General features: G+C 41.6%; 1 protein-coding gene and 1 long non-coding RNA gene across 6 annotated transcripts in view; one reads left to right on the forward strand and one right to left on the reverse strand.

Annotated features, from left to right (window-relative positions):
* Window positions 1–1522: 1522 nt before the first annotated feature.
* AP2A2 (adaptor related protein complex 2 subunit alpha 2) overlaps window positions 1523–27913 on the reverse strand; it is a 57744-nt gene continuing 31353 nt past the window's right edge. The window contains exons 7-23 of one of the 4 annotated variants that reach the window (XM_082230747.1): window positions 25356–25464; window positions 24721–24871; window positions 22635–22803; window positions 20851–20988; window positions 20084–20266; window positions 17498–17595; window positions 16679–16910; window positions 16104–16277; window positions 14700–14863; window positions 12877–12957; window positions 11269–11351; window positions 10947–11046; window positions 9383–9535; window positions 9038–9154; window positions 7568–7637; window positions 6106–6240; window positions 1523–4013 (exon numbers count right to left, since the gene is read on the reverse strand). In XM_082230747.1, the coding sequence (XP_082086873.1) occupies window positions 3936–4013; window positions 6106–6240; window positions 7568–7637; window positions 9038–9154; window positions 9383–9535; window positions 10947–11046; window positions 11269–11351; window positions 12877–12957; window positions 14700–14863; window positions 16104–16277; window positions 16679–16910; window positions 17498–17595; window positions 20084–20266; window positions 20851–20988; window positions 22635–22803; window positions 24721–24871; window positions 25356–25464 (2235 nt within the window). In that variant the 3' untranslated portion in view covers window positions 1523–3935. The remainder of the gene's footprint in view (window positions 4014–6105; window positions 6241–7567; window positions 7638–9037; window positions 9155–9382; window positions 9536–10946; window positions 11047–11268; window positions 11352–12876; window positions 12958–14699; window positions 14864–16103; window positions 16278–16678; window positions 16911–17497; window positions 17596–20083; window positions 20267–20850; window positions 20989–22634; window positions 22804–24720; window positions 24872–25355; window positions 25465–27913) is intronic. The other 3 variants (XM_082230748.1, XM_082230749.1, XM_082230750.1) reach the window with 3 other exon arrangements.
* Window positions 6178–14541, forward strand: LOC309536561. 2 transcript variants are annotated; one of them, XR_014221620.1, is made up of 3 exons: window positions 6178–6302; window positions 7332–7450; window positions 14375–14541. It is a non-coding gene; the product is annotated as an uncharacterized lncRNA (long non-coding RNA). The 2 variants fall into 2 exon arrangements; XR_014221621.1 differs by having other exon boundaries at window positions 6248–7450.

Genomic DNA, 27913 nt, shown 5'->3' on the forward strand with positions numbered 1-27913 from the left:
TTAGCTAATGGGGCCTCCCGCTGCTGCCGCACCGCCACTGCACGATTTCTCTTCTCATCCTGAAGCAAAGTTCTTAACCCGAGGTACTATTTCTGGGTTAGCAGAGTCTGTAACCTGAAGCGTATGTAACCTGAAGCGTCTGTAACCTGAAGCGTCTGTAACCCGAGGTACCACTGTAAAACACAGCTTGCCGTTTGGGGACCTTGCAAGTTATTTTATAATTGCAATATTTTCTTCTTTAAACAGCCATGTGTATCTGCTAATTGTCAAATCGCTATTTTCTAAATCCTAGATGCTTCTGACCTCAGACAGAACATTATGGCTTATATTAGCCTCATCTGCCATCAGCATTCAATCACTCCTGGAAGCTTGCAAATCCTTGTCAGGTTGTGGGCTTTTCTCCTAATTCAAACTTCTGTACTTCTACATACCCAGGCAGCCTCTCTAGTAAACTATGGTACTACCTTATTTTTGGATGCTCTCATTTTGCCATGGGACACTATTATTTATTTATTTTTATTTTTATTATAGCAGAGGTGCTCCACTAAAGCCTAACAGCTACTCATTCATTACAGTGGTACCTCGCAAGACGAATGCCTCACAAGACAAAAAACTCGCTAGACGAAAGGTTTTTCCGTTTTCGATTTGCCTCGCAAGACGAATTTCACCTATGGGCTTGCTTCGGAAGACGAAAACGTCTCGCGACTTTGTTTCCTTTGTCTAAAAACAAAGACATGTTTTGTTTATAAAGTTAATTTATTTTCCCTTCAATTTTTGAACTGCTCTTTACAGTATGTGTGACTTTAAAGAGCAGTTAATAAACTGTTGTTGTACCAAATGTGGCTTTGTTTGGACTTTTTTTGACCACAGGAACGCATTAATTGATTTTCAATGCATTCCTATGGGATTTCGTGATTCGCAAGACGAAAAATTCGCTAGACGACAAAACTTGTGGAACGAATTAATTTCGTCTTGCGGGGCACCACTGTACTTTACATGTCCTGCAGCTCTACTTCTGACAAGCCAAGGAGTGGTCCTGAGACTTGCATGTGCCCTGCCCCCACCTCTTAACACTACTAGAAGTAGGTGAAGTACAGATCCATGTGAGCATCATTTCTGTCATTAGATCAGAGAAAATGTGAGCCAGGAAACACTAATGCAGGGAGCCCAAGAAGCTAATGTCTTCATCCAACCTCACTCTAAGCAGATCCCTAAGACCAGGAGAAGAAAACATAAAATAAAAAGGGAATAGCTTGGGGGGAAATGAGTGATAAAATAATAATAAATCACATATTTAGCTGGAAGGCGCTGAGTTATGAGTTTGCTGGCTGGGAAATACTCAAAAGTATTCTGCTTCAATGGTCAAGAGGAGTGGAGAGTTGCAATAAATAAATCAGGGCCAAAGTCTTTGTCCTATGCAATCAGGCTTTTGTTTCCTCTGCACAGTACGTGGTGATGTTTTGTATTTATCTAAATCGTAATTCTGAAAAGAAGTGCTCTGGGAATAAAAAAAGGAAAGGGATTTTTACTCTTCTAGCCATTTATTTTTTTTTCCATTAAAGATAACATGATTAGTTTTTTTATACTTTCAATTTTTTTACAGTCATAATAATCAAAGCCCACCATATAAGCTTGTGATTTTTATTTTTTTTACAAGTGAGATGACTACACATTACATATTGGAGTGTAGGCCTAAAAGTGCACAATATTTTGTCTTCCTGTTTAGGTATTTTCACATGTCAACAAAACAAATACTGTACCTTAATTACTAATACTGCTTTAGCCACAGAAACTGTTAACATCTGCTTGAGATGGAGGAGGACACACAACTTTGGTAAATCAAGGTCATTTATCCCAATAAAGAGAAACTTTTTTAAAAAAAAAGTTTTCTTCAAAACAATGCCTATATGGCTCATATCATAGGTGAAGTCTTGCATAAAGTTTGATTGCTCATATATACAGTTGGTCATTGAGCCACCTATATTTAGAGTCCTTTTTCTCTATGAATGATATCCAATGTTAGTCATACTCTGAGAAAATCCACTGAAGTCAATGGACTTATCTAAGAAGTCCATTAATTTCACATGGCCTACCCTGAGTATAATTTAGTTAAATATCACCCTTTGTGGATAAAACCACATTTATTTGCAAAAATTATACAAGTGAACAGTACACAAAAACAGTGTACTAAGGTGGAATTAAAAAGGAGACAAACTATGCTTCCAGTGGGACGGATCTATGTTAAAAATGAGATGGCCGTTCTTCCCAGCATCTGCAATAAGACACACTTCAGAACACCTCTGAATGCTTAATATCATTTACAGTAGTGTAATCACAGTAATGCAATGGGCCTGTCATAATGACAACTCCTAAAAATTTCCCCAGTGATAGGAGAATGTAAGAGTTATTGTTTTATTATTTTACCAGGTTACACACCAGGTAGTTCCATACAACGTGCTTCAATATAACTCATCAAATTTGATTGGAGAAGTTGGTCAATACGATTCTGATCCAATAGCCACATTAAGAAGGAAAGTGGATTTTCAGTTTTTATAAGTTAATTCCAGACACTGGGACAGAATAAGCCACATTGTTGTTTGTTAAAACACCTCATAACTCAAGCAGCAACTGTCACTTGTAATCAAACAACATTGTAGCTTATTTTACTTTTTAAATTTTTGCATTGCCTTCGTATATAATTGTAGTCATAAATTACTTCTTAAGGAGCTCTTCAGAGGTGTGTAACAGTAGTCAGTTTAACGATCATTCTACTTCTGTCAAAGAAGATGCCAGTTCCACAGCATGTTCCACAAATGCATAGATCTTACCAAACTACAGGTGCCATTACTACACTTTTTGAAAACAGGACTGTCAAGTTCTAGACCAAAAGTGTTCTGGTGACATGACAAGCATTTCAAAGCAATAAGCTTCCTACCCATCATACTTGCAGAAACCCACAGTGTATTTCAAATCTGAATAGGCTAAACTCTCCCTGATTAGAGCTAGTGGCTATCCCTATGATTCAGAAGATGTTAAATGGGGAAAAATACTTTTTTCTTTTTTTTCTTTTTTGGTTAAACTGGAAAGTGCGGGGGGGCAGGAATACCAATGCCTTGGGTTGCTTGGAAAGTCTTAGGTAAAAGAATACTTCAAGTGATTTCTTAATTTAAAGTCATAGTGTACTGATGTTTAGATGATCAACCAGAACTTTGGAAAAAACAACAACATCATGTTGTACCCAAGAACCCAATGTGGTTTTCTTACTTAAGCATTTATCGTGACGATAACTCTTTGGTAGTTCAGAACTTGGAGAAAAGTGGAGGGCTGGGATTTAAAGGAAGTCATTTGAGGATATTAAAATATGAATCAGAATATGTGCTTATGCCTCCAAATGTTCTTTACAAAGCAAATACTTACAGCCATCTTCAGATGTATCTAGATCCTTTAAAAAGGACATGGGGTAACATTCAATAGAGCAGGAATAGAATCTAGCCCTCTCTGAACACCAACTTCTCTTTCATACTTTTTTCTTCTTCTTCTTCTAGCATGCCTCTAGCAATTTACAGTGGCATTTCCAGCAAAACTGTTTCATTTAGTTGGGATTAACCATACCTGAAGTGAATTTTAATAAAACAACTCCTGCCAAAAATATATGAAGCACAGTTGAATTGAGACACACAAGACCTCCCACACACATACAAGACCTCCCAGCTTCTTTGCACCAAAAATCTAAGAGTCATTTTATTTTTTTTCACATTTAAGTAATTTTATGTTGCACATATCATTTATTTCACATAAAAAGGGACAGGTCCTTTAAGGCAGGGATGTGAATGGGGTGGCAATTATTTTTGCAGACACTGGTGTACAAAACATTTTTGGAGCAGGACATGGACAATGGCAGAAATGGAGAATCAGAAGGGGTTGCACATTATGGCTCAGAACTGTTCCGAAAGTAATTCACATAACCTTCGGGACACCGTTTCTTTACTTGTCCGTAGTGTTAATCTGTACATCTGGAAAAGAACAGAAGAACAACTTTTCAGTGGCTGCCCCCCAAAAAACGCCACCCCCAACACATTTATACAGGTAAGATCTGAATGGAAGTGAACAGTGGCTGGTGGTGTACATTTAAAAACACAAAATCTTTGCAACATTTAATTATGTCCTATTTGTGGCCTTTTCCTCATCAACTTTCTACAGAAAGTTTTGGACCACAGGCTGGCTGGGCAAATGGGGCTCTCCTTGGCTTCTCAGCAGGGGTGTCATCTAGGACCTCACCCCACCCCACAAAGCCTTACTTTACAGCGAGGCCCAAATGAGATGCCAGGATATTTTTGGTGCCCTAGAGGGCTGATCCCATGAATGCAACATCCAGTAATACTGCACTCACACCTGATGAAGGTGTTTCACTCACTGAGATAACCAAAGATGTAGCTAAGAACCAGTGCCAGAATTTGCCTATTGCCCCTTCTACCCTCTCCCCCCTCTTCTGTATCATGTATTTGGTATTGCAAGCCTTAGAACAAAGACTGTTCCATGACTAACCTTTGTAAGCTCTCTGGGAACTTTTTTAGGCTGGAGGGTGGGGTATAAACACCAATAGTGTCATTACATAGTTTAGTCACCAGGTGGCAGTGGACTGAGATGTATCTGTGTGGAATTAAGGAGTTTCCTTGTTTAAGAGAGATGGAAAGACAATAAAAAATTTTGTCTGGCTTCCTAGCTGGTGTGTCTCCAAAATCTTCCGCTGCAAGTATAAACTGGTGCATCGTTACCACTTGGCTCATTTCCCACCGCTCGCAAAATGACATAAGTGTCACGGACTCATTGTTAAAACCGTGTTTATGGAAGACAATCTTACTTGGCTACGAGTGATCACCAAAGAAGACGACAACAACAACCATGAAAAAAGTAGAGCTTTTTGGAGAAGCAGTGCTGTACGTTTTAGTACAACAGCATTTTAAAATAATCCAGTTATCCTTTAGAATGAAAATGAAGTATACTTTGGGCTGCACATAAGCATAAAAGGGGGGGGGGTTAAGAAACAACTTCCACAAAGGTATCACACAAGGAAATAAGCTCCCTACATAAAGGCAAGAAGAAAGTGCTAAAGATGTATGAGCATACAGAGAACGTCCCACTACTGAGAGAAGCTGGCAGAAGGGTGCTCATCCTACCCCTTGAGGCAAGTGAACCTGAGAAACATGGTGACATGGGAAGCTGCCTCATAAACAGATCATTGGTCTAACTAGCTCAGTACTGCCTACACTGACTAGCAACCACTCACCAGGATTTCTGACAAGTGTTCCACTACCTGGAGATGCCAGCAACTGAACCAGGCATCTTCTGCCTATAAAGCATGTGCTCTAAGGCCCTTTACTTTTAGAGCTCTAGAGCAGGGGTCAGCAAACTTTTTCAGCAGGGGGCCGGTCCACTGTCCCTCAGAGCTTGTGGGGGGCCAGACTATACGGGGGGGGAGGGGCTGAACGAATTCCTATGCCCCACAAATAACCCAGAGATGCATTTTAAATAAAAGCACACATTCTACTCATGTAAAAACACCAGGCATGCCCCACAAATAACCCAGAGATGCATTTTAAATAAAAGGACACATTCTACTCATGTAAGAACACACTGATTCCCGGACCATCCATGGGCCGGATTGAGAAGGTGATTGGGCTGGATCTGGCCCCCGGCCTTAGTTTGCCTACCCATGTTCTAGAATGTTCCAGTCTAGTTCAGCAGAGGCGTAGACTTGCATGTGGCACTGCACACAGGCAAATTAGTCACAGCAAAGCAGTTTTTACCACTTGTCTGGCAGGTATTATTTCCAAAGCAGGGTCCCAAAAGAATGCATTATGTCTTATGTTAACTGAGGAAGCAGAATAATTGCACAGCTGCTGGAACCATAGAACAGCCACAAGATATTTCACTCTGTCTTAGCTGATTGTTCCTAGAAAACAACCTCAGACATAATATTGGCTGATGCATGCTAGAGTCACAGACGTGGGCATAGTAAAACTATGTGGTATATTTTAAAAAATCTCTTCCGTTTTGCTCTTCCACACTTTCAAAACATTCAGCAAGTAAACAAGAAGCCATTACCTGTGCCTGCAGGTTGGGTTCAAGACGCATCAAACATCCAATCTGGAATGATTTTGTGTGGATTATGCCAGCTCCGACAAAGTTAGCAGGATTGGGATCTACTTCTTCCAGTAAAGCTGTGCCAAAGCCAATAATCTGCCAAAGAAAAGCCAAAAAGGGGATCTGAACCAGAGACCATGAAAAAGAAAGAGCAGGTGGTGAGAAAGGAAGGAAAGGGGCCTTACAAAAGATGGGCTTGGTCAACAGGCTGAACACACAGCAGGTCAAATGGTGGTCAACAACCTCCATGCAGCCTCTCACAACCAGAATCTGAACTGGGGCTCCACAGATACATTCTTGCAGGTATGTCTCCAATTTTAGTGGGAGCATATCTGTGGAGCAGTGGTTCTTGCACTAGATTTTCCCCAAAATGCCTTGTATTAGACTCCTTGCATGCTTTCAGAATGGGTTATTTAAGTTTCAATAACTCAGCTGCTTTGATTGCTGGCTACAACTCGTGAAGCTTCTACCTACAAAAAGCAGACAATAGACAGACATCTGGAAGAACCACCCTACAAAGTCTAGACCAGGCTTCCTCAACCTCAGCCCTCCAGATGTTTTTTCAGCCTACAACTCCCATGATCCCTAGCTAGCAGGACCAGTGGTCAGGGATGATGGGAATTGTAGTCTCAAAACATCTGGAGGGCCAAGGTTGAGGAAGCCTGGTCTAGGCACAAACAAGCCTTTGTGCTCTGAAAGGAACTGGTAACATCTGGCAGTTTACATTTCATGTACTTCCCCCTACCACATGATTTTCTCACATTAGGCATAGATACCTGCAGGAAGAAAGCCTATTTATTATGTGCAGGTCTCTATGTGCAGAACCTTCCCCAGAACTTAGCACCCCAACTGCACATAGGCATCTCCACTGCAAATATCCATACCTCAGTTGTGTGTGTAAGTGGGCTTGTATGTAGATAAAATTTCCTGTATGCTTCTCCAGATTATCTTTTGTCAGAAATGAGCAGTACTCAGAGAAAAGGCTCACAGTTGTCCATGGAATGATATCCCGAAGTCAAAGCTCATGTCCTTTGGAGGGGCTAGGAAAAGAGCTTTTTTATTCTTATTTGCCCAGAACTTTAAAAAATACAATTTAAACTGGGTTTGATTCTACTGCAGTGTGTGTGTTTTTACATGCATTTACATTTTTGTTTTAACATTGCTTGACACATTTTATTTTATTGCAGATGATTTTTATTTTCTGGCAAAGCACCCTGGGAGCAACAGCAATGAAGTGTGCAGGTTATAAATGCCCAAGTAGCAATGGTGATAACGATCTCAATCGTGGGATCATCACCTTGTGATGGTGAGTAATCTTACTTGGCTATGAGTGATAGCCAAAGGAGGAGGAGGAGGAGGAGGAGGAGGAGGAGGAGGAGGAGGAGGAGGAGGAGGAGGAGGATAACAGCCACCTGCTACCCACCTTTGCCTTTGTAATTTCGGTATCCATTGGATGGTTTGCTTTAAAGATGTTCTGCACTTCCTGTTGAGGGCTGCAAAGTAACACCAAGGTTAAAGTAGTTAACATTTGCTTTGGTTTTACAGTACAAAAATGAGAGAGTTAGGCAGCATTTCATATAGAACCAGCAAATTAGGGGTGGTTAAAACTGAACCTATAAAAATTGAGGCTTGAGGCAGTTTTTCGCTGCAGGGTTACATCAGCTTCCTCCTGCCTTCACAAAAAGGACATCATTCAGCCAATGAACCAAATATTGATTCAGCAGTCTGTTTTGCCTCCCTCCCTCCTTCCACCCAACAACCCACCCACAATTCAGGTAGGCTGACCACTTTTTAAAAATCAACTAAAATGTTAAATTTACATGTAAGCTTATCAAGCAGGACTAGTTTTTAAAACACTGCAAAATTACCCTAGGGGATTGGGAATAGGGAAAGATATGGATCATTATCAATTACTGACAGGAACATTCAGCAGATCTGGTAATTGACACATATGCCCTGGTGACACCCAAACTGGATAACTGGAACACGCTCTGCATACAGTGTCCTCTGAAACCCTTTTGGAAATTTAAACTGGTGCAAAATGGTTTCTGGAGTCTACTTTACTGATCACCTCACTCCAGTTTTGTTGCAGCGGCTCCCAGTGTTTTCCCAAGCACAATTCAGGCTGCTGGTTCTTGCCTATAAAGCCCTAAACCATTGATGAGGAAGCTGTGGCTCTCCAGATGTTGTAGACTCCTGTCATTCCTGACTACTGGCCATTCTGGGTGGACCAAAGGAAACTGGGAGTCCAACAACATCTAGAGGACCACAACCCCCACCCACCACCTCAGCCCTAAACTGTTTGGGAACAGGATATCTGAAGGTCTGCCTCCTCCCATATGATCCTGATCACCTGCTGAATTCAACACTGGAGGTCCTGCTATATGTTCCAACATTTTCTGGAGCACAGTTGGTTGGGATACTTTTCTACTGCAGCACCCAGATCATGGAACTCTCATCCTTATAAGCTTCAGGCATGTTACTTTGCTGAACTTTTGATTTCATTTAATGTTTCTCTCTCTCTCTCTCTGATTTAAAAACTCATCTTGATCTATATTTTAGGGATTCTGGAAATGCTTTTATTAATGTTTAGTAATTTTATAAGTTGCTTTGGATTTATTTATGAAGAACAGTAGAGTTAAAATAAATAAATAAAAGAAATGTATTATGCACAGCTAGCTGTGGAAAAATGCAGGACTTGTCCTTCTCCAGTACAATCCTGCAGAGACGTTAGTACAAAGGAGGTCAATGTTCTTCTACATCAGCTTGACTGATGAAATAATTTACACCTTCATACACCACTGGAAGGGCTCAAGTTAATGTGTAGGCACCACCAGGCTAAAGCAACACAACATGTGCCATTAATGGCTGTGCAGGATCTGAACCATCTTACCTGCTTAGCTGCTTCCACCTCTGGAAGAAGTCTTGAGCGGCCATTTCTGTAGGCTGGAAAAATTTGTTCAGTGTGATGGGAAGCTTCACAGAAATGTTTTGCAACGTTCCTCCATATCTGAAACATGCAAACAGCAACAATTTAAATCTTTGAGGACCCTTGAGCATTAGGAAGCAGTTGCCACAGGTTGTTTTTTTTTTTTAAAAAAAAATAGTCTTCAAAGCATTGTCTGTTGAATTAAAACTCCACCCCAAAATGTGGTTCCCCGCCCTAATCGTTTGGTTTCATTTGTTTAGAAAGCCTTACTTAAAGCCAACACATATAGACCCAAATTAAGAGTTGTACCTGAACTGAATATTTAGGGCTGGTGCTTCCATGAAGTCCGATATGCACTCAATGTTTACTATCTGCTGCACCTGAGCACCTCCCTCCACAGTGGGATCAACTGGTTTCGTCTGCAAATTCAGGCGTGGCAGGTTAAGGAAACAGGCTATTTGGCTAACTTAATATTGGGAAAGTGCTGCCATAAAGTCACAAATACCCAAACTAAAACATGAGACATTGATTACAAGAATGTGATTTAAATGCATGGGGGGGGGGGATGCAAATAAATAACAGCCGCAAGGGAGCCTAAGCAGCACCAGGACTGCAGGGGGTGGCAGGGGTGCATTTTCATAGGTTCGTGGAGTAGAAAGGGACTTGGGAGTCATCTAAGCCCAACCCCCTGCTCCTTCCAGGATGCAACCACAGCATCTCAGGACCCAGACAGATGGCCATTAAGCCATTGTTTAAACAGCTCCAGAGGAGGAGATCCCATCACCTCCCAGGGAAGCCTTCTGCACTGTTGAATATATAGTTCTTGGCATTAGGAAGTTTCTCTTTAAATGGTTTAGCCAAAACCTGCTTCCCTGCCATTTCCAATCATTGGTTCTAGACTGGCTCTCCAGAACAGCAGAAAGCGAGCCTGCTCCATCTTTGGTGCAACAGCCCTTCAGATATTTGAAAGCAGCTTTGGTGTCTCTCTTTAACCTCCTCTTCAAATTGAAAAATCAGGCATGCACTTACTCACATACCCTGCTCTTTGCATCAAGAGGGAAACCTCCTGACACAAACAACAGTTTGTGGGGTGCATTTTGCCAGAATCACAGCAGCGGATAGGAAACATTATCTCTATCTCCTGAACTCCCCGTGGTGCTCACGATCCCCTGCAGCAGCTATTTAATATTTTTCCCAAAATGCATATTAAATTGCATTCATAATAATAATCATAACATACAGGTATTTTAGAATCTAAAAAAAAGTCAGGTTTGCATGACAGCTATCTTCAAGAGTAATGTGACAACATTTGAGAGACAGAACATTTTGGGGGATCCCTTGATACTAGAGGGGCAGCCACAGGCTCCATAAACATTGTCATTTAAACAAATAATTTAAAACCAAGGAACTCTGCCTGCATAATGCCTAGTACAGTGGTACCTCTGGTTACGAACTTAATTCGTTCCGGAGGTCTGTTCTTAACCTGAAAGCGTTAACCTGAGGTACCACTTTTGCTAATGGGGCCTCCCACTGCCGCCACACGATTTCTGTTCTCATCCTGAGGTAAAGTTGTTAACCCGAGGTACTACTACAGGGTTAGTGGAGTCTGTAGCCCGAAGTGTTTGTAACCCAAGGTACCACTCTAAAGAGAAGGGATTTTCTTTTCTAGGTCAAACACAAAACCAGTCTACCTTCCTGACATGATTATCCTTAAATCACCTTTCCCTATATTGTGGTCCCCCAAGAAATGCAAGGAACACTTCTGCCCAATGTTCTCCAATTCTTCCTACTAAACTGCAGTCCCTGCAGCATACAGTCTGATTCCTGCGCTTAAGAACAATATTTATTTCTCTTGTTAGAGATATCAGGTGACAAAAGGATATTAGCCTGAAGTTCATCTGAACAGATTAGCGCTGGAGTAAAATTCAAAAATTGTGTTGAAGTCTTGTTCCCATAAAATATGAACATCCGACCTGCAAAGAAACAAGGCAACACTTATGAGTGTTTTATTTAAACCACCACCCAAGCCTACTTAAGCTTGAAAAGGAATTAATTATAATATGCAGGGCTTTTCTTACATTCTTACAAAGGCCCAGCAATATTTCATTAGGGGCCCAAACCTGACACTTCTTACAAAAATAGGACCTAAGGTAATACTGTAGAATGCAGTTTATCATAACCTGTGTTGTTCTTACCCAAGTTCTGCCGAAATTCAGATTTCAAACCAATCTGTAGCAACTGATTCTCAAATAAGACTCCATTATTTTTGCAAACAAACCTAGAAAGAGAGAAGCAGGCACAATATAGGAATTGTGTTTTAGATAAATCACATGTTGTTACCAACTGCTTTAGATAGAAAGGATGCAGACAGACATCTGTGCACCCAGGAATATTAGAAGAAGTCAAGAAGAAGCAAGAACCAAGATAGAATCAAAATCAAGAAGTAAGCTGTTAAGTCAAATAGTCCTTGCAAAATTTGCTTTATTCCTCAACTATTCCAAGCTTCCCCAATCACAGAAACATTGGGGGGGAAGGGTTAAGGAGCCACAACATCCATGCTCTGAGGACTGGGCAACTGGTAGGAGCAAAAGACTGAAGTTTGAAAGACATGACAATATCCCCTAGGGCATCTTAGAAACATTAAAATGGCATATCACTTGCTTGGTGCCATTCTAAGTATTAACTATTGCCAAATTAGGGTAGGCATGGTGTTTTCTCTCCCAGCTAAGACTAATTAGCTCAGGCTTCAAACATCAATTACTTACCAATGCAATGAATCAGAAGACAGACAGCAATGCATTATGGAGAGCTTTAGATTATGGTGGTTGCCAAATTGTGGTTGCCCAAGGCAAAGGATTGTATTAGGTATTAGGTAAATTATGTGGGTTAGACCAGTGGGAGAAACAGTACAAACGAGCTATGGTCTGGAGATCTACTAAGTGACCTTGGACAAAACATGCAGCCTCAGTATTTCTTCTGTAAAATAGGATCGACAGCCTAGCTCACGGGAATGCTATGAGTGTGCAGACCTTGCAAACTGCATTACAAAATGCACAACAAATAACAGCATTTGCGTTACTTTAGTTTAGTAAGAGTTTAGGACCCAGGCACAGTCTTGGTTCTTACTTCACTATTTTTCCTGAAGGAAAGACTAGACATTTTAGCACACTGTAAGAGCCAAAGCCTCGATATTTGATTCCTTTGAATACTCATCAACACTGCAGAGCTCTATCCCAGAATATGCTGCATGTTGACTGCCAGCGAGTATCATAGGGCCGATTCACAAATACGTGTGTGTGTGTGTGTGTGTCTCACTCAGCCTCCAGATGCAGGATGTGTGAAATGACAATGCTGCATTGTATTTAAAGAGATAGTTGTGTGAGGACTCCCTCATACCTGCATGTTCACCACTTGACTACAATATCAAGTAGAACCAGCCCACAGCTTTTGCAATTAGGCAACATGTAAACTTTGAAAACATTTGATCTATAATTACCGAGATCCAAAGCAATTGATGCCAGCTTCCATTACAAGCAATTCTATTGCCTTTCTTACACTCTAAAAAAGCTTGCTACTTTTCAGTTACCTTCCTGGATTACATTAAAAAAACTGGATAGGAAGATAAAAAGATTGTTCTCCCTATGGCGATTCACATGCACATTTTGATCACGCCTGCTCCAAGGCAGATCATACTCAGGCCAGAACAAACAGCAACAAGTAAAATCATTTGAAATGATGTGCTTAAAAAAAAAGTAAAAAGTTGTACTAGTTGCCCAGTCCTGCAAGGATTTAGTATTGCTTACGTGTGAAAAAGCTCATCAGCATCATGCACAGCATCAGCTGGTTCCTCAGAAACCACCTGCTCATTTGAAGATAGGTCAGGACTAAAGTGAAGCAGCAGAAAGAGACGAAAAGAGAAGAGAAAAGAAGAGAAGAGGCAGCACACAGAAAGGGAGAGGTTAGTTAGTAAGGAAAGGAAAACTTAGGGAGGAGGAAAAATCCCTCCTCCCAACTCCATTAACAGCACTATCTTAGACCTACTTAGTGAAAAAGAAGTCCCATTGTTCAGCCCAGACACTGAGGTCCAGCTCCAAGGGCCTTCTGCTGGTTCCCTCACTGCGAGAAGTGATGTTAGAGGGAACCAGGCAGAGGGCCTTATTGGTAGTGGCGCCCACCCTGTCAACGCCCTCCCATCAGAGGTCAAGGAAATAAACAACTATCCGACTTTTAGAAGACATCTGAAGGCAGACGTGTTTAGGGAAGTTTTTAATGCCTGATGTTTTAGTATGTTATGATATATGCTGTGAGCTGCTCAGAGTAGCTGGGGAAGCCCAGCCAGATGGGCGGGGCATAAATAATAAAATTATTATTATTATTAATGGCTGTTACTCCCAGGTAAGTGGGTACAGGGCTGCAGCATAAGAGCAGCATTTTCAATAGCTTATAAGAAAGACTCAGTGGGTTGTAACCAACAGTGTTTGGGCACAAGCGGAACAGGGCTATGCTAGTCATGTGAATGGGAAGGTTAAGTCCTGATGCAGAAGTGGAAGTCCATTCAAGCAATGTTGGGATTCCGATCTATAGATAGACTAAATCTAAAATTTGCTTGCACACACAATCCTGAATTATTGAGCACAAAGAAACTCAAGCAACAATTTGAGAGAATTTCCCCCCTTATGGTATTTATGTACTCTTATCAAATACCCCAGTTCTTGAAATGGCTTTGCTCAAGGTTGTCCACTACGTTGCAACTTTGCAGCACTCTTCTGAGTTATGGATAGAGCTTGACATTTGTCTTCAAGCATTTTCAAGTTTTTCTACACTGCCTTTTAAGACAACGGTTTAAATGTTTAAAATAAATAAAGACACCTCCCAAACTCAGGCTGCAACACTGCAGGATTGCACTAAGAACTTTATGCGAAGGTGCTGGCAAGTGCAAAACTGCAAGTGGCCACTTGTTGAATCAAGAGACCTGACCAGTGATGTTTCATAAAGCTACCAGTACTTGATTTAACGGACAGAGAAGGAATGCCATTAGTTTGGTGTGTTTTTAAAAGGGGGGGGGGTCACACATGCAACAGGAGAAACTACCAAACTAGAGCAAAATACTGCTGTCCCCACATCAAAATATTTTGATTGTATTCATCCTTTTATTATTATTTATTACTATTAATCAGATATTTAATTAATACCATTATGATTTTTCTCATTGCCATGCATGCACTTACCCTAAAGGAAGGGTGATCAACTTGTGGCTGGTGGGCCAGGTCTGGCCCTCCATGAAATTTTATTTGTTTGCAGCCCTATCCAATTCTACAATCAAGAGAATTCAGCCACAGAGAGAAAAATGCTTTCCAGTTATATGGAAGAGATATTTAAGATTTACAGGAAAGTGACATCCAGTGCCCAGACTACTATGTGATGAATAAGATGTCTTCCCCCAAAATAAAAAAGTGTGGCCAATCCTAGCAAGGTGAATAGTGTCATACATGAATTAAGATGACTTGCCAATCTTTGTTGCTCTCTCAGTGAAACATGCAAGAAGGGAACCTGGTAGTAGCTGGGAAAGAGAAAGGGCGAACAATTGCTTCCCACCACTCCTATGATGCTTAGATTTATTATGTACCTTGCAAAGTTATCTTCAGAACCTGGAGCTAGAGATGCGGGAGCCGCAGAGGTGTCCGAAAACACATCTACCAACAAACTGCCACTAGATGCTGGGGCTGGAACAGAGTTTGTCGTGGGGGCTGTGCCAAGTCCTAAAAGGTCTGCTGAAGGAGACGGAGTAGACTGTAAGAGACAACAGGAAAGTTCTGTGATTAAAGCATGTCTGCTGATAAGATACAAACGGGGCCAAGGCCCCAGCTCACATTCCCCAGCCAACGTGAAGTTCTTTCATTAAGAAAACTGTGTCGTTCATCACATTAATTTGATTTCGCAATAACATCCCGTTCCTTGACCCACAAAGCATTTAACATTATCAGAAAAGGAGACAGCGAATCAATTTGAACAGTAACACGGAATGAAAACGTGAGCAGACAAGCAGTTATCACAGGTATAAGATCTAAAGGGGAAAGGAACTTGCTGAGGAGGAAAAGTCATAAGAAGAGGAAGCCTGGCAGGTTGCTGTGTCTCTTGCAACCCACTCCTGGATTTTCAGTATACTTTTCCTCTCAGGAGTAAACTCACAGGCTTCTTACATTTTGATTTTTAGTCCCAGAGAGATTAACAGGAGTACCCATGACTGAAAGCCACCTCATCAAGAATAGCCCAGTGTCACTCCATTAAATCAACATGGACACATTGTTAGACTGGGAATAAGACCCACCTGTCTGTGTACGTATAATATTGATATTTATAAAAATATTTATAGACCACCCTCTTATATATAATCTCAGGGTAGTGTACAACAAGGTTTATAAATATATATAAAAAATACCATTTTAAAAAAATACAAAATGATGATAAAAATGGCCCACTCATCTGAAAAGCTTAAACCACGGAACAGGATTGTCGACACAAAGAAGTCTTCAAGAGACACCTGGAGGTTAGCAGAGAGGCTACCTGTTGTATTTCTGCTGGAAGAATATTCCACAGCTTGGGACTGGAAGCCTGCCTGACTTCTAGTTAAAGCCCATAGGGCTTCCGAAACACAAGGCACAACTAACTGTGATCTTTCGGATGATCTCAGTGATTGAGCTAAGATATACGGGCCCAGACAGTCGCAAGGTAACCCTGACCCAAGTTGTTCTGGGGTTTAGATCTCAATACAAGAAACTGGCCCAGTGGCATGGCATGACCAAAATGTATAGAAAAACGACTGAGAAAATATCTAACCCAGCCATTCATAAAGCAAATTAATTTGGATTTTGAAGCGTATCCAAATTGGCCTTTCCTTGTTGCCAGGGTACCAGTATAGTTAAGGTCTGGAAGGAGACCTCTCCACTAGTGTTATATGCAGACATTCCATTTCCCTTATAATCAACCTGGCTTCAAGAACTGGTATGTTACACTGCTGAAACCAACCTACCACAGTGCTGGCATTTACAAGAGTAGCTTCTGTGCTCCCATTCACATCAGAGTTCCTCTCTTTCTTTGTCTCTTCCAAGTCAGTAACTGTGTTGGGGCCCTTTTTCTTCTTGAGCTTAGCCAGAATGGAGGACTCCCTCTCTGGAAATGGGGGCATTTCTTCCAGCACCGTTGCCTTATAGGGAAAACAAGCCATAAGAGACCAGAGCATGTATACTTGGAAGAGGTAGGAAAAACACTGTGATTTCTTAAGGGAGGAATGGAGAATCTCTAACCCTCCTGTTGTCACTAGTCTATAATTCCCATCAATCTTGATCACTGGCCATGTTGGCTGGGCTGGTAGGAGTCCAACATGGAGGATCACGTTTCCCAACCTCTGTCTTAAAGTATAACCCCCACATGGTGTATGTTACATTATCCCATTTGCTACAATCAATTAACAACGCCCTTCACCACACCAAAAAAAAACACACAAAAAACCACCAATCACAATTATGGCTGGTGTAAAAAAAAGGGGGGGCAATATTTCTGGACACAGCTGCCAAGAATTAACTTCACATCCATGTGAATACATACCAAGATGTCAGTACTTGCAATTGTACTGAGTCTCAAGTACTCAACAGCTCTTTGCTGCAGCTCAACATCAGCATTTTTCAGTTGGCTATCACTGCGCAGCACATCCTGAATAGTTGTTTTTATCTCAGGAAATAAATTCACAAATTTTATGTACGTAGACAGGAGCAGCGCTCTGGTTGGAACACTGCATAGGTGGAACTTTGAGTGCAGTAGGTTGAACTGGATCAAAGGGCTGGGGTGGAGGGGAGGAAAAGAGAGGAAAAAGGAACAAGAACCAAGTCACCATTAAAACTGCGAGCTGACAATGATTTGCAGCCAATCAGAAGCCGTGCCTTGGTTTTCGAACGTTTCGAGAGTCGAACAGACTCCCAGAACGCATTAAATTCAAGAACCAAGGTACCACTGTACTTAAGTAATGAAATTTCTCTTGCCATGATCTCAGAATCCTATTCCTCCACTAGTTTACAGAATTGTTACTTTAAACAAAAAGGATGGCATTCTCTCCTCACAGCCGCATGTCCTTCTGCACACATTGAGTGCTATCCTAATAAATTCTCCATGGACCATGTCAGACAAAAATGGGGTATCAGTGACTCCTGACTCAAGGGCCCCCCACTCCACCCTGGGAGGAGAGGAACATAGGAGGGGCAGAGCCAAAAGCTCTGGAGACATAATGGGCAAGTGAGTATGCTGGCATAGATGACAAAAAGATCACAAATTATTATTGTAGATAGACCGTTTTAAAATTGGCTGCATAGTTATTATGCCACAGTTATTAATTCCTTGTTGCCACCCCCAGGTTCAAGAGAGTGTTTTTACCTAGATCTTGGATCCCCTGCAATCAGATTTCCAAACTCTCCCAAGATGTAGCCACCTACTTTTACCAGGTTCTCATGGCAGGCCGGTGCTTGAAGCGCCTGTTGAAGACATTTGAAGCCCATCATAAAGTTGCTAGACTCAGTAAATGCATGCACCTAAAACATTAGCGCTGATGAAGATTCAGGATTTTTTAAAAAAACATTATTTGGTTGCCTCACAGTGGTGTCTACATAGGGTTTCTCCCTTTTCTCCAGGGCATCAGTGAGTGTCACAACTAGAAACATGATATTGATTAGAGCAAGATTACCAGCTGAGAGACATGAGGCCTGCCTGATCTCCACTGGGTTGGAAGGAGTTTCCTTATAATCTAGGATTGGCTAGTGACTGAAGGTCTGGGATCCCTTGGCATGCAGCTTGGTTTTCATTTGAGTATTGGTCCAGCATTGTGCATATAGCACAGGTGAAGGGGCAAACTGGACTCACACATGGAGAGCAGGGTGGCAAGAAGTTATGAGTCTGAATCCAATAACCTACTGGTCTCTTCCAGACCGATACTAAACGGCTGGCATTATTTGGAGGATATTGTGCTGTATGTGGGGAAGATATGCTTGAACTGGAGAGAAGAGTTTACAGTCCTCCCTCTCCCCTGCACTCTGCAACAACACTTTAAACATGAAAGTAACTTCTGCCGCTCTAGGAGGAACGTTCTGTTCCATTCTGTGGTATGGACTGCTAGCTTCCTGTATCTGTACAAGCAGTACAAACACAATGGAATGAGGAAAATCTGTTTACTAGTTGCCCTCCTTTTTACTCCTGCCCAATGTATTGGAAAAGTTGTCGTTCTTAGATGTATATCCTACTTTTTGACCAGAAATCACAAAAGGAGTTAACAGCTTTAATTAAAAATAGTAATATATTTTAAGAGAGAGGGAAAAAAGAAACAGGAGGAAAAGGAGATATTTGCAAGGGGAGGTGGGAAGAGAAAAGATCCCATTTTTAAAAAAAGGTTCTGAAAGTTAGCATAATACATAAATCCTTTAAAAGTGTTTGTTAGGTACTGGTCAGTCAAAGCTCTCAGAGAAACTTTTGAAACAACCAAATCACAGAAAAGCAGGATATAATGCTGCATTATTATTATTTTTATTATTATTTTCCTGGCATGGCCAAGTTCTTCTCTCCTCCAAAGCCACCACTATAAGGCTAACTTAAGAGAAATAAGAATGGCAAATAACTTTTTCACACTCAAAACATTTTTTGCTTGTGCTATCACAACACAACAGATTACAGGAACAGATGGAAGATTAGCTCTTAGCAGCAAGGCGGGTTTATCTCATTGTGTCAGGGAGTAGTGCAATTTGTGCAGAAAGCTGCTCAAAACAGAGGGGTCTTATCAGAAGCCTGCAGAGCGAGGATCAGTTCCAAGTACACAACTCGTGCAAGACAGCTAGTTAATCTTGACAAGAAGAAAGAAAGTGCCAACCTGGCCTTTGAGAGGGGTGGCGGCGCTGGGGTGCATATGATAATGCACTCTTGACAGCAGTGGCTCATAACAGGGAAAGAGGGCCAGGTACCCAGAGCCTGGATACAGCATGCCTAAGTGACAGCAGTCACCCAAGTGCAAAGGTCACTTCAACTCAGTAGGAAGACAGCACCAGTTATTAACCATCCACCCTAACAGTTATAACTACAACACTTTGGCCAAGTGCTACTTCAAACTAATGAGGTGTTTATAGAAAAGTTATCTGCATCGCTAGCCAATGATAATTTCTTAGATTCAGAACTGGAATATTCCAGTCTTTCTAAATTTCATTTTTAATAAAACTATTTCAATGTAAGCATCTTTGGGCAATGTAGAGAAAGCACCAGCATTACAAATAACGAAGAGTCTTGTGCCACCTTTAAAAAACTAGCAAAATTATTCTGGCATATAGGCTTTTGTGGGCTGCAGACCCCTTCATCAGATGCATTAAGTGTTATCCTGAGAGGCATATATGAGAGAGAGAAAAGAAGAATAAAGAGAAAGAGAGTAGTTAACAGAAATAAAATGCAGGGAAGTGCAGGCAGTAATAACTGTGTAATTATCTGTGGCATTCACAAGACAGTTTATCAAAGTTTATTGTCCCCTTGGCATCATCATCCATCATTCATTCTTCCTCATTCTAGGCAACCGCTGCCTCATCCACTAAGGAGCGAAGTTTACACAAATTTTCACATGGAACAATTCTCTCCCCCCTCACAGTGCCTCAAAAACATTTCCCAATTCAAGCTTTAGTCTAGCTTCATGTTTATTTTCATTGAGACAAGGATTTCTCCATGTAAGTAATACACCATTAGTACAATGAAAAAGTCATACCCTGTGGGTCTCTTGCTAAAAATGAAATTAAGGGAAGGGACAAGGCAAAGTTACAGCCGCAGAAGTGTCAGAAGCAAGAAAAGAGCATAAGCAGAAAATGCCAGCAAAGAGGAATGATGAAAGAAGTCAAACATCCACCTGGACCAGAATTATTCCTTACCACTTGGCTTTCATTACTAGTTTACAGTGAGATGCTGGGAGAAAAAGGCTTCCAAACAATAATTATGTCTTACCTCAAAGACTGTCTTTGCTGCATACCCTTGCACATCATCTCTGTTAATTACAATCTGGATGACTCTGTACCACACCTCTTCACTGACATAGTCTCCAGCAATTCGAATCAAATTCAAGATGGTGTCCACATACCAAGTGTAGTCCACTGCATATTTCTCAGCTAAAATCGCAACCTTCAGCACCTGAGCAAACATACACAACACCAACTTATGAAGCAACTTCATTCAAACAATGAATTTCTACAGCATTTAACACCTATCCATTAAAAAAAAATAAAGGAAAAGTAAACATAGCACTGTTCCTACATCTCTCAGTTCATCCAAACTAGTTACTATAAATACCCTCCTTAGTACAACGTATCCAATATAGATTAATACCTTAAACAAATGTAAAAGGGTGATCCAGAGACAATATATTTTAGGATCAACTGAAGTAAACGCAAAGCACATTTTACTGTGATTAGACTGATCATATACAGTTTAATAAACCCAATGCAAGAAATTCTGCCATCTACTTTAAACAGCAACCAAAAGATTGTCACCTGTGGCACCTTAAAATAAATTTATTATGGCTACTCCTCTAGAAGTCAGCACAGAGGTGACCAGATACTGGAATTAGCATTTGTACATAGTAGTCACACTGAAATTGTCAGATGCTATGTTTAGCTTTGCAAAAGTTGATGTCATCTTGCAGCTGTAAATTTATAGCAGCACTCAACTGTGAAGACAGCTCAGATTTATTATTATTAATTATTATTATTACTTACAATTTCTTCTCTAATAGAATAATCAGCCGTTTCCAGGTAATTGAGCATTTCAGCTACAATTTGCTGGGCGTTGCTTCGGTCACACATGGCATACAGGAGGTCCACCGCTCTTTGTCGCACACTTACATCCCTCTCTGTCTGCAAAGGACATCACAATGATAAAAGATCAACACAAAGGGAGAGATTTGAGGAAACAACAATTAAGACGTGTCCAAATTTTTAAGCAGACTATCGCAGTGCCCACGCTACAGATACTAGCGCCTGAATTGCACCTAGAGTCAGTACCAGGCGGCATTTGTTTCGAAGTCAATAATCCTAAACAGCATTTATAACAGGAAACAAGATACTTGGCTTCATCCCAATTGGGGTTAAAGCCAGGAAAACAATTTTAAGTGGAATGATTATTTATTAAATATTACTAATTAAGAGTCGTGGATCAAGGGAAGGATAACCATGTAATGAATGACACCAAGACATTCACCCCACCCCACCCCCAGCTGCAACCATACAAGACTCCTCAGTAGGGGGCCAACCAACTATGCAAGAAAAGTAGCGGTAACGCAGAGTTGGGGAACTTGAGGTCTCTCAAATGCTGGCTGGGTCTCATGGGAGTTTTTAGTTCAGCAACATACGGAAGGCTACATGTTCTCCACCCCTGGGGCAATGGCTAGTAGTAGCTCAATCTAGGGTCCCTCCGGGGTCTCTCCCTGGTGCCCACAAAGCCTTGAGCCCCATTGGTCATGAAGTGGAGAGAATGGCTTGTCAAATATTTGTCAGAAGGTAGGTGCTGAGATCTAAGGGAAGAAGGTAGAAGTGTTGACACTCTACCCTACTTCCTCTTCCAGTTCTATATGCTTTTTATGGTTTAGATGAATTCTACAGGATCCAACTTTTACCCAGATCCCTTGGAAAAGCAAAAAAAATGCACGCACGGACACTTTCTTACTCATGGGGAGGAGCTAATCTGGGAGACAGAAACAATAAGTGAGCAGTGTGGGTGGCATCCACAGCACTTGCTCAAAAATCTAAATGATATCATAGACCCCAAAAGAGATTGGTGGCCCCTGCTTTATACTTCGACTAGAAAGTATTAAGAACTAGACTGTGGTGACATTGATGCATCCAAGGGCACCATGAACTGCAGGAAGGAACGGGTCAGAAAAGAACAAGGATCCAGATACAGGAGGTAGTGTAGTGGTGAGACCCACCAACTTCTGTATTGGGTCTCTTCCCTGTGGGACGGTGGGCCCCTCCCAGGGTTGCTGTACATTAATTTTAGTGGCAAGGGCAAGAGCTTAAAGCCAAGTCCAGCTCTAGCTGCATGGCGATAGTCAGTCATTTGGGAGGAAAACAGAGAAAGAAAATTAAGCACCCTTCATTAGAAACCTTAATCTGCTCTTTCTCTTCAGCTAGGTGCTTTTCTCTGGTATCCTCCTCACCTCCAGCATCCTCAGAGGCATCATCATTCCCCTCAATCGCCCTCTGTCCTTCTAACCAACACTCCCTTGTTCAACATGTTAAATCCCAGGACAGTGGCACGTGATTCAGGCTGCAGTTCAAGCACAGGCCCACTGATGGATGTGAAGCCTCTCTTTACCGTTCATTATGTTTTAAAGAGCTTCCAATGAAGAGACCACTCCACATCCTTTTTATTGCATGAATAAAACTCTTGCTGCTCTTGGAATGCAAAGCAGCAAGCCCACACAGATACATGGTTTGGTTTTGCTTTGTTTTTTAAAAAATCAAGTCCAAATTTCAGGTTAATACACAGATCCAATAGTTACCTTCAGTGCATTGATAACTGTTTCTATGTGCGTTTTCACGGCCTCGTGTGAAAACTCAGAGCTTGCAAGCGTGCACATGCTTTCCAGTGCTAGGTACCGAAGATTAGTTTCCCGGTGCTGCAAGAACTGGCCTAACTGATTACAGGCACGGACAAGCAGGTTTGGCTCACTAGGCAGAAGAGAGTGTGTGGAAAAGGTAAAAAAAAGAAAAGAAAAGACAGCATTGGAAAGTGCATCGAGGAAAACATTAATAAGAGTTAGGTACCAAGAGGTACCTTCACTACAGGAGCTTCAAAACTGCAGCTAATACCTTTTGGAGGGTTAGTAGCAGCACAGCTACATATTGCAGGAAGTAATTAAAATTCTATTTTAGGTAATTAAGATTCTATTTTAAAAGCTGGAAGCTTATCAGGAGCTTTGCAGAGTCTGGGATCCTGCCGTGTCCTGATAACACAATGCTGGCCTCAGGTACAGTTCTTATAATAGAGGGAAGGCATAGTGACCTCTCACACGGCTCCTGAAATGTGTAATTGATGCAACGATGTGGGAGGGGCCAAGAATACTGTGACTGGAAGAGAGCCATCCTGCATCGAGGGATTTCAGCCTTTGGTTGAAGTAGTAACTCAGCCCGTTTCGCATCGTATGTTACCTACAGCAGCATAGCAAGCAACCTCTCCCCATTAACAGAGGAATAAAGCCAAACTATACAAGTAACAGTCTGCAAGGGGGAATAGGTTGCATAGTGCATACCATAGATTTTAGCCAAAAATATAAAACAAATGCTTGTAGCAGATTATAAAACAATGTTCTCAGTTGTGCTATTCCAGTGGCAGCAAGGAGGTTTAAGTAAATTTTGTGTGTGTGTGTGTGTGTGTGTGTGTTCTTAGCCAATTTCAAAGATTTACATGCTCTCAAGTGAAGGAGACTAAAATGAAACATAGCTATTATTTTTCTTTTTTCTTTTTTAAAAAAGGTGGTTTTTTCATTTTTAAAGGAGGTAAGACACAGTATGGTGCACACTTCATGTGGGAAGGAAGGAATGCAACGTACATCACTGAATTCATCTTCAGATTGTCTGCTTGTTGTCACATCCATTGTACACACCTCCCCCAATATCTTAACTTACAGCCCAAACATCTGCAGGGAGGGGGCCCATGTACATAGAACTGTATGCACAAAGGCTTTCACGGAATCTGGAACCCTTGACTCCCCTGACATCAGAGGAGCTGTGCAGACATTGGGGGGAGGGGGACACACCCAATGTCAGGGATTAGGCTACTTGGTGTAGCCCAACTCCTTATTCCCATGTTGTTCAACACAGGAGCAAAGGCAAGCCCAGGTAGGGCTAAAACAGGAGAGTGTGGGAGACTTGCGTGTGGAATCAGGTGCTTGTGCATCCTTAATACGTGGCAGGGCAGAGGGAGGATAGGAGGATAGTATCAAACACTACCCCTGAAAACTTCTCAAGTCAACCTTCACCTCCTTGGCACCCTCCAGATGCTTTGGGCTATAACTCATATTGGCTGGGGTTGATGGGAGTTGTAGGCCAAAACATCTGGAAGGCATCAGGTAAACAAAGGCCAATAGAAGTCATTTTATCCCAGTAGAGCTCCAAAACTGGACAATTTGGATGGAGGATGGGATTATTCAGGGGGTGAAGTCTCTCCTTCCACCCCAATGTGCATGTACTACACAATCCACTGTTAGGAAATGCATGGGACACTGACTGGGTCCTGCCAGTATCCTGTTTAGTTGAGCCAAACAACACTCAATCGTAAGTTTTTAAATGGTCTTAAGGTGAGGAAGGACTTCAGTAGTACATTTAGCAAAGTTACAAACTTACAACACATGGGTAATGCTAAAGTCCAGAACAAAAACTACTCCCATAATTGTTTTTCACTCAGGAGCTGCTCAGACATTTGCCAGAATGACCGCGGAAAAAGTACATACTGTACCCTCTTTCAGAGAACAGAAGAATACAAAATTAGTATATACTTTCTCAGAAACCACACATTTAGGACAATAGAACTGATGCTCACATCTCAAACTGTTACTGCCAGCCATGCATTATGAATGCCAAACTTACCTATCATGGTGGATAATTAAACTAATTGCCTCAAATAGCACTGCATTCTTCGCATTTGAATGCTGTACTTTCTTGGATTTTGGAGGCTCTTGAGCTTTGTTAAGAATAGTTTCCAGACACTCGGTGAGACGACCTCTTGCTGAAGGATCTTCTGGGAGAAATAGAGCGGTTAGGCAAGATCACCAGGCAATTTTGACAGCCTTTACTATCAAACCATTAAATGCCCATTAGATGGCATTGTTTCTCCAGTTTCAGAAAGCTGCATATGGCACCAGCATTTTGGTTCTGCAAAGTTAGTTGTTTATCCTTCGATCATTACAGAATCACTGATATGAAAGAGCCAAGTACCGAAAATTAAACCAAAGACCACTACATGGGTTATTCAGTTATCAAGTTTGATTTGATTTTGGTGTTGCCAGAACATTTGCTCATGGTTTCAACATAATTAGATAATTAGATTGAAACCATAGTTAGAAATACTGGGAATATTATGCCTGCAGCAGACTTAGCAGTGGGGTTCATTATTTGAACCTCTCTCTCTCTCTCTCTTTCTGCAAACATGTGCTGTTTTAGTGCAAATGGCTTCTCTCCTGCGTAAGCAAAGTGTGAAAGCAGAGTGATTGCAATTACTTTACCTGGGGGTGGGTAGCACTGCAGTAGCCTTAGAAGCTTCACAGATAACCACGGTGCTGGGACAAAGTAATAGGTATAATCCTGAAGATCAGTCGATGCAGACGTCACAATCTGCAAGACAAGAACTGTTATTTCCCTGTGGCGCTTTGTCCAGCTTAATAGATAATAATAATAAGCCATAGTAAAAAGATGCTGAACCTTAAAAAACACAAGACAAGGCCCATGAGGGAAAAGACTGAGTAAGGCTTGTCAGGGAGCTCAAAGACAAGCAAGCAACCACTAGAGAAGAAACGTAGAGGAGGAAATATGCTAGAGATCGGCAAGATCATGAATATGTTGGAAGAAGATGGAAAGTCATAAGAAAGGCTCTGCTGGATTAGACCAAAGCTCCATCTTGTCTAGCATCCTGTTCTCTACCAGATTCCCATGGGCAGCTTGCAAGCAGAACATGAATGTATCACCAGTAGTTGCTAGTTAGTTACATCATAACAACAACTAGTTCACATAATAGTAGAACAAAGGAACAATAGATTGGAATGAGCACACAAGTGCTACAATTCATCATTTGTATAAACTTCAAGTTCCTATTTCAATAGCTATTTAACGGGAGTGGGGAGGAACCTGGCAGCACAAGAGAGATTATCAGTGATTGCCAGTCACTTGTCTGAGGACAGACCAACAACTCAAAGCAGGAAGTGAGAGACTGAAGCTGCAAGCTCTCCATTACAGCTCTGTGTGATCATATATGCCCTCAGCAAGCAACCCCAACAAATCTCTGTTGCAGGAGGCTGGGTTGACTCAGGAAGGCTGTTAATTTGTTCTTCTGAATGATGAATGGGCCAGGATGATGGGGGCATTTCCACAAGGGAAGACAACAGGAAATTTGACAGAGGCAGATACAGATGGGCAGAAATTCTGGGCGAGGAGGAATTTAGAACGATAACGCTTTTAGACCAGACAACAAGACAGATTTTCCCAAACTCAGCTGTATCAAACCAGTGTACGGTGCTTGAATATGCCTTTTGTACTTTCTGCTGAGGGACAGCAGATTCTCAATTACATCATGCTTTTCAAGGGAAGGGCAGATAAAAGACTGTGCTTGAGATCTGCAGGAGGGGCAGGAAGGATAGAAAAAATCTGGACAGAAAGCTTTAAAATACTCTATGTTAAATTAGGCGAAATGGGGAAAACAACTGATGTCCACACTGAATATCCATGAGATTGTGGTGGAAAGGAAGAGGAAAGGAAAGAAGATAACAGTCTGCAAGAGAAAGTGAGGACTGTTTAGATTAACAATAAGGCATAAGACTATTTTGCATGGCTTGCCAGACAGAACAATCCCCTCTCCTTTCCCGTACGCTGTTCCGGGGTGTCTTGGAACAAGTTTAAATCCAGGGCTAGCCATACCATAAGGCAGAGCAAGGTAGCCACCTCAGCTGGCAGATGTTGGGTGGAGAGTGGCAGCCAGAAATTAGATGACAACAATGTGTGGGCCACATGGCCATCCATGCATCCCCTAAGCTGTCCTGCTGTCCTCAGATGTGGTGGCGGATGTTGCCCCATTGCTGGCATTCAATAGCCAGTTCCATTTACTTCTGTGTGCAGATTCTGGGATGGAAGGGTGAATGAGATCATCATCTAGTCCTTCACCTCAGGCAGCAAAATCTTTGGCTAGCCTGGCTGGGGTTCAAGTTTCCAAAGTAGCAAACCAATCATGCCACTAATCTCTAAGTGTCTACTGTCAAGAATCCATCCTGCATTGATTAGGCAGAATGCCTTGCGGAACAAGAGCTTGCTACTTGCAAGCAGGCCTCAGCGGGACCTGGCTCCCTGCAGGAATTAAGTACGATGTGCAGCAGAAAACTGGTCAACTATCATCTTAAGAACTACTGCAATGGCAGCAGCCCTATCTTTGGCTACTGGCATCACAACCAGCAGCAACTCCTTTAAGTGTACAGTTGTGCAGGCATTATTGCTCAGGTATTATTGCTCAACCCAACCTGAGACAAAGCTACAGGTATATTTGCTGGGAAATATTTCTGTACTTATCTGGCCTTTGAAATTTCAGTTAGCTTTCCTTTTTAATAGATTACTTTGCAGATAATGTCATTGAGACTGTTCAGTAGTGCACCAATGAATGGAATTGCCAAACTATATTACAAAAAAAAAAAAAATGACTACAAGGCCTTGATCACAGATAGCATCATTTTCTTCCTGCTCTGGTAGCTACTGAAGTGGAACCCTGGTCTTCCAAACTTCTTGCAATTAAGGAGTGGCGTTGCCTGCAAAGCCTCAAAATATTATTTACAATTTAATTTCAGCTATACCTATACAAGCGTGTTTATCTGCCATCTCCTGCACAGCTAAGAATTTTTTTTAAGTGATTGGATCAGCCCAACACAATCACTGTGCATGAGATATTGCACAGCAAATTACATCTCTTTGCCTTCAGCTACTCTGCCTGTCAAACTATCAGAACGGCTCTCATACCAACTGCACTTCAGCTTCCCATGAGGCTAAACCAGATGGTTAATCTAATCAGCCAGCTTAATTTAGTTTT

This window comes from Podarcis vaucheri, assembly GCF_965113315.1.
Source record: "Podarcis vaucheri genome assembly, chromosome: 1".
Classification (NCBI taxonomy): domain Eukaryota; kingdom Metazoa; phylum Chordata; class Lepidosauria; order Squamata; family Lacertidae; genus Podarcis; species Podarcis vaucheri.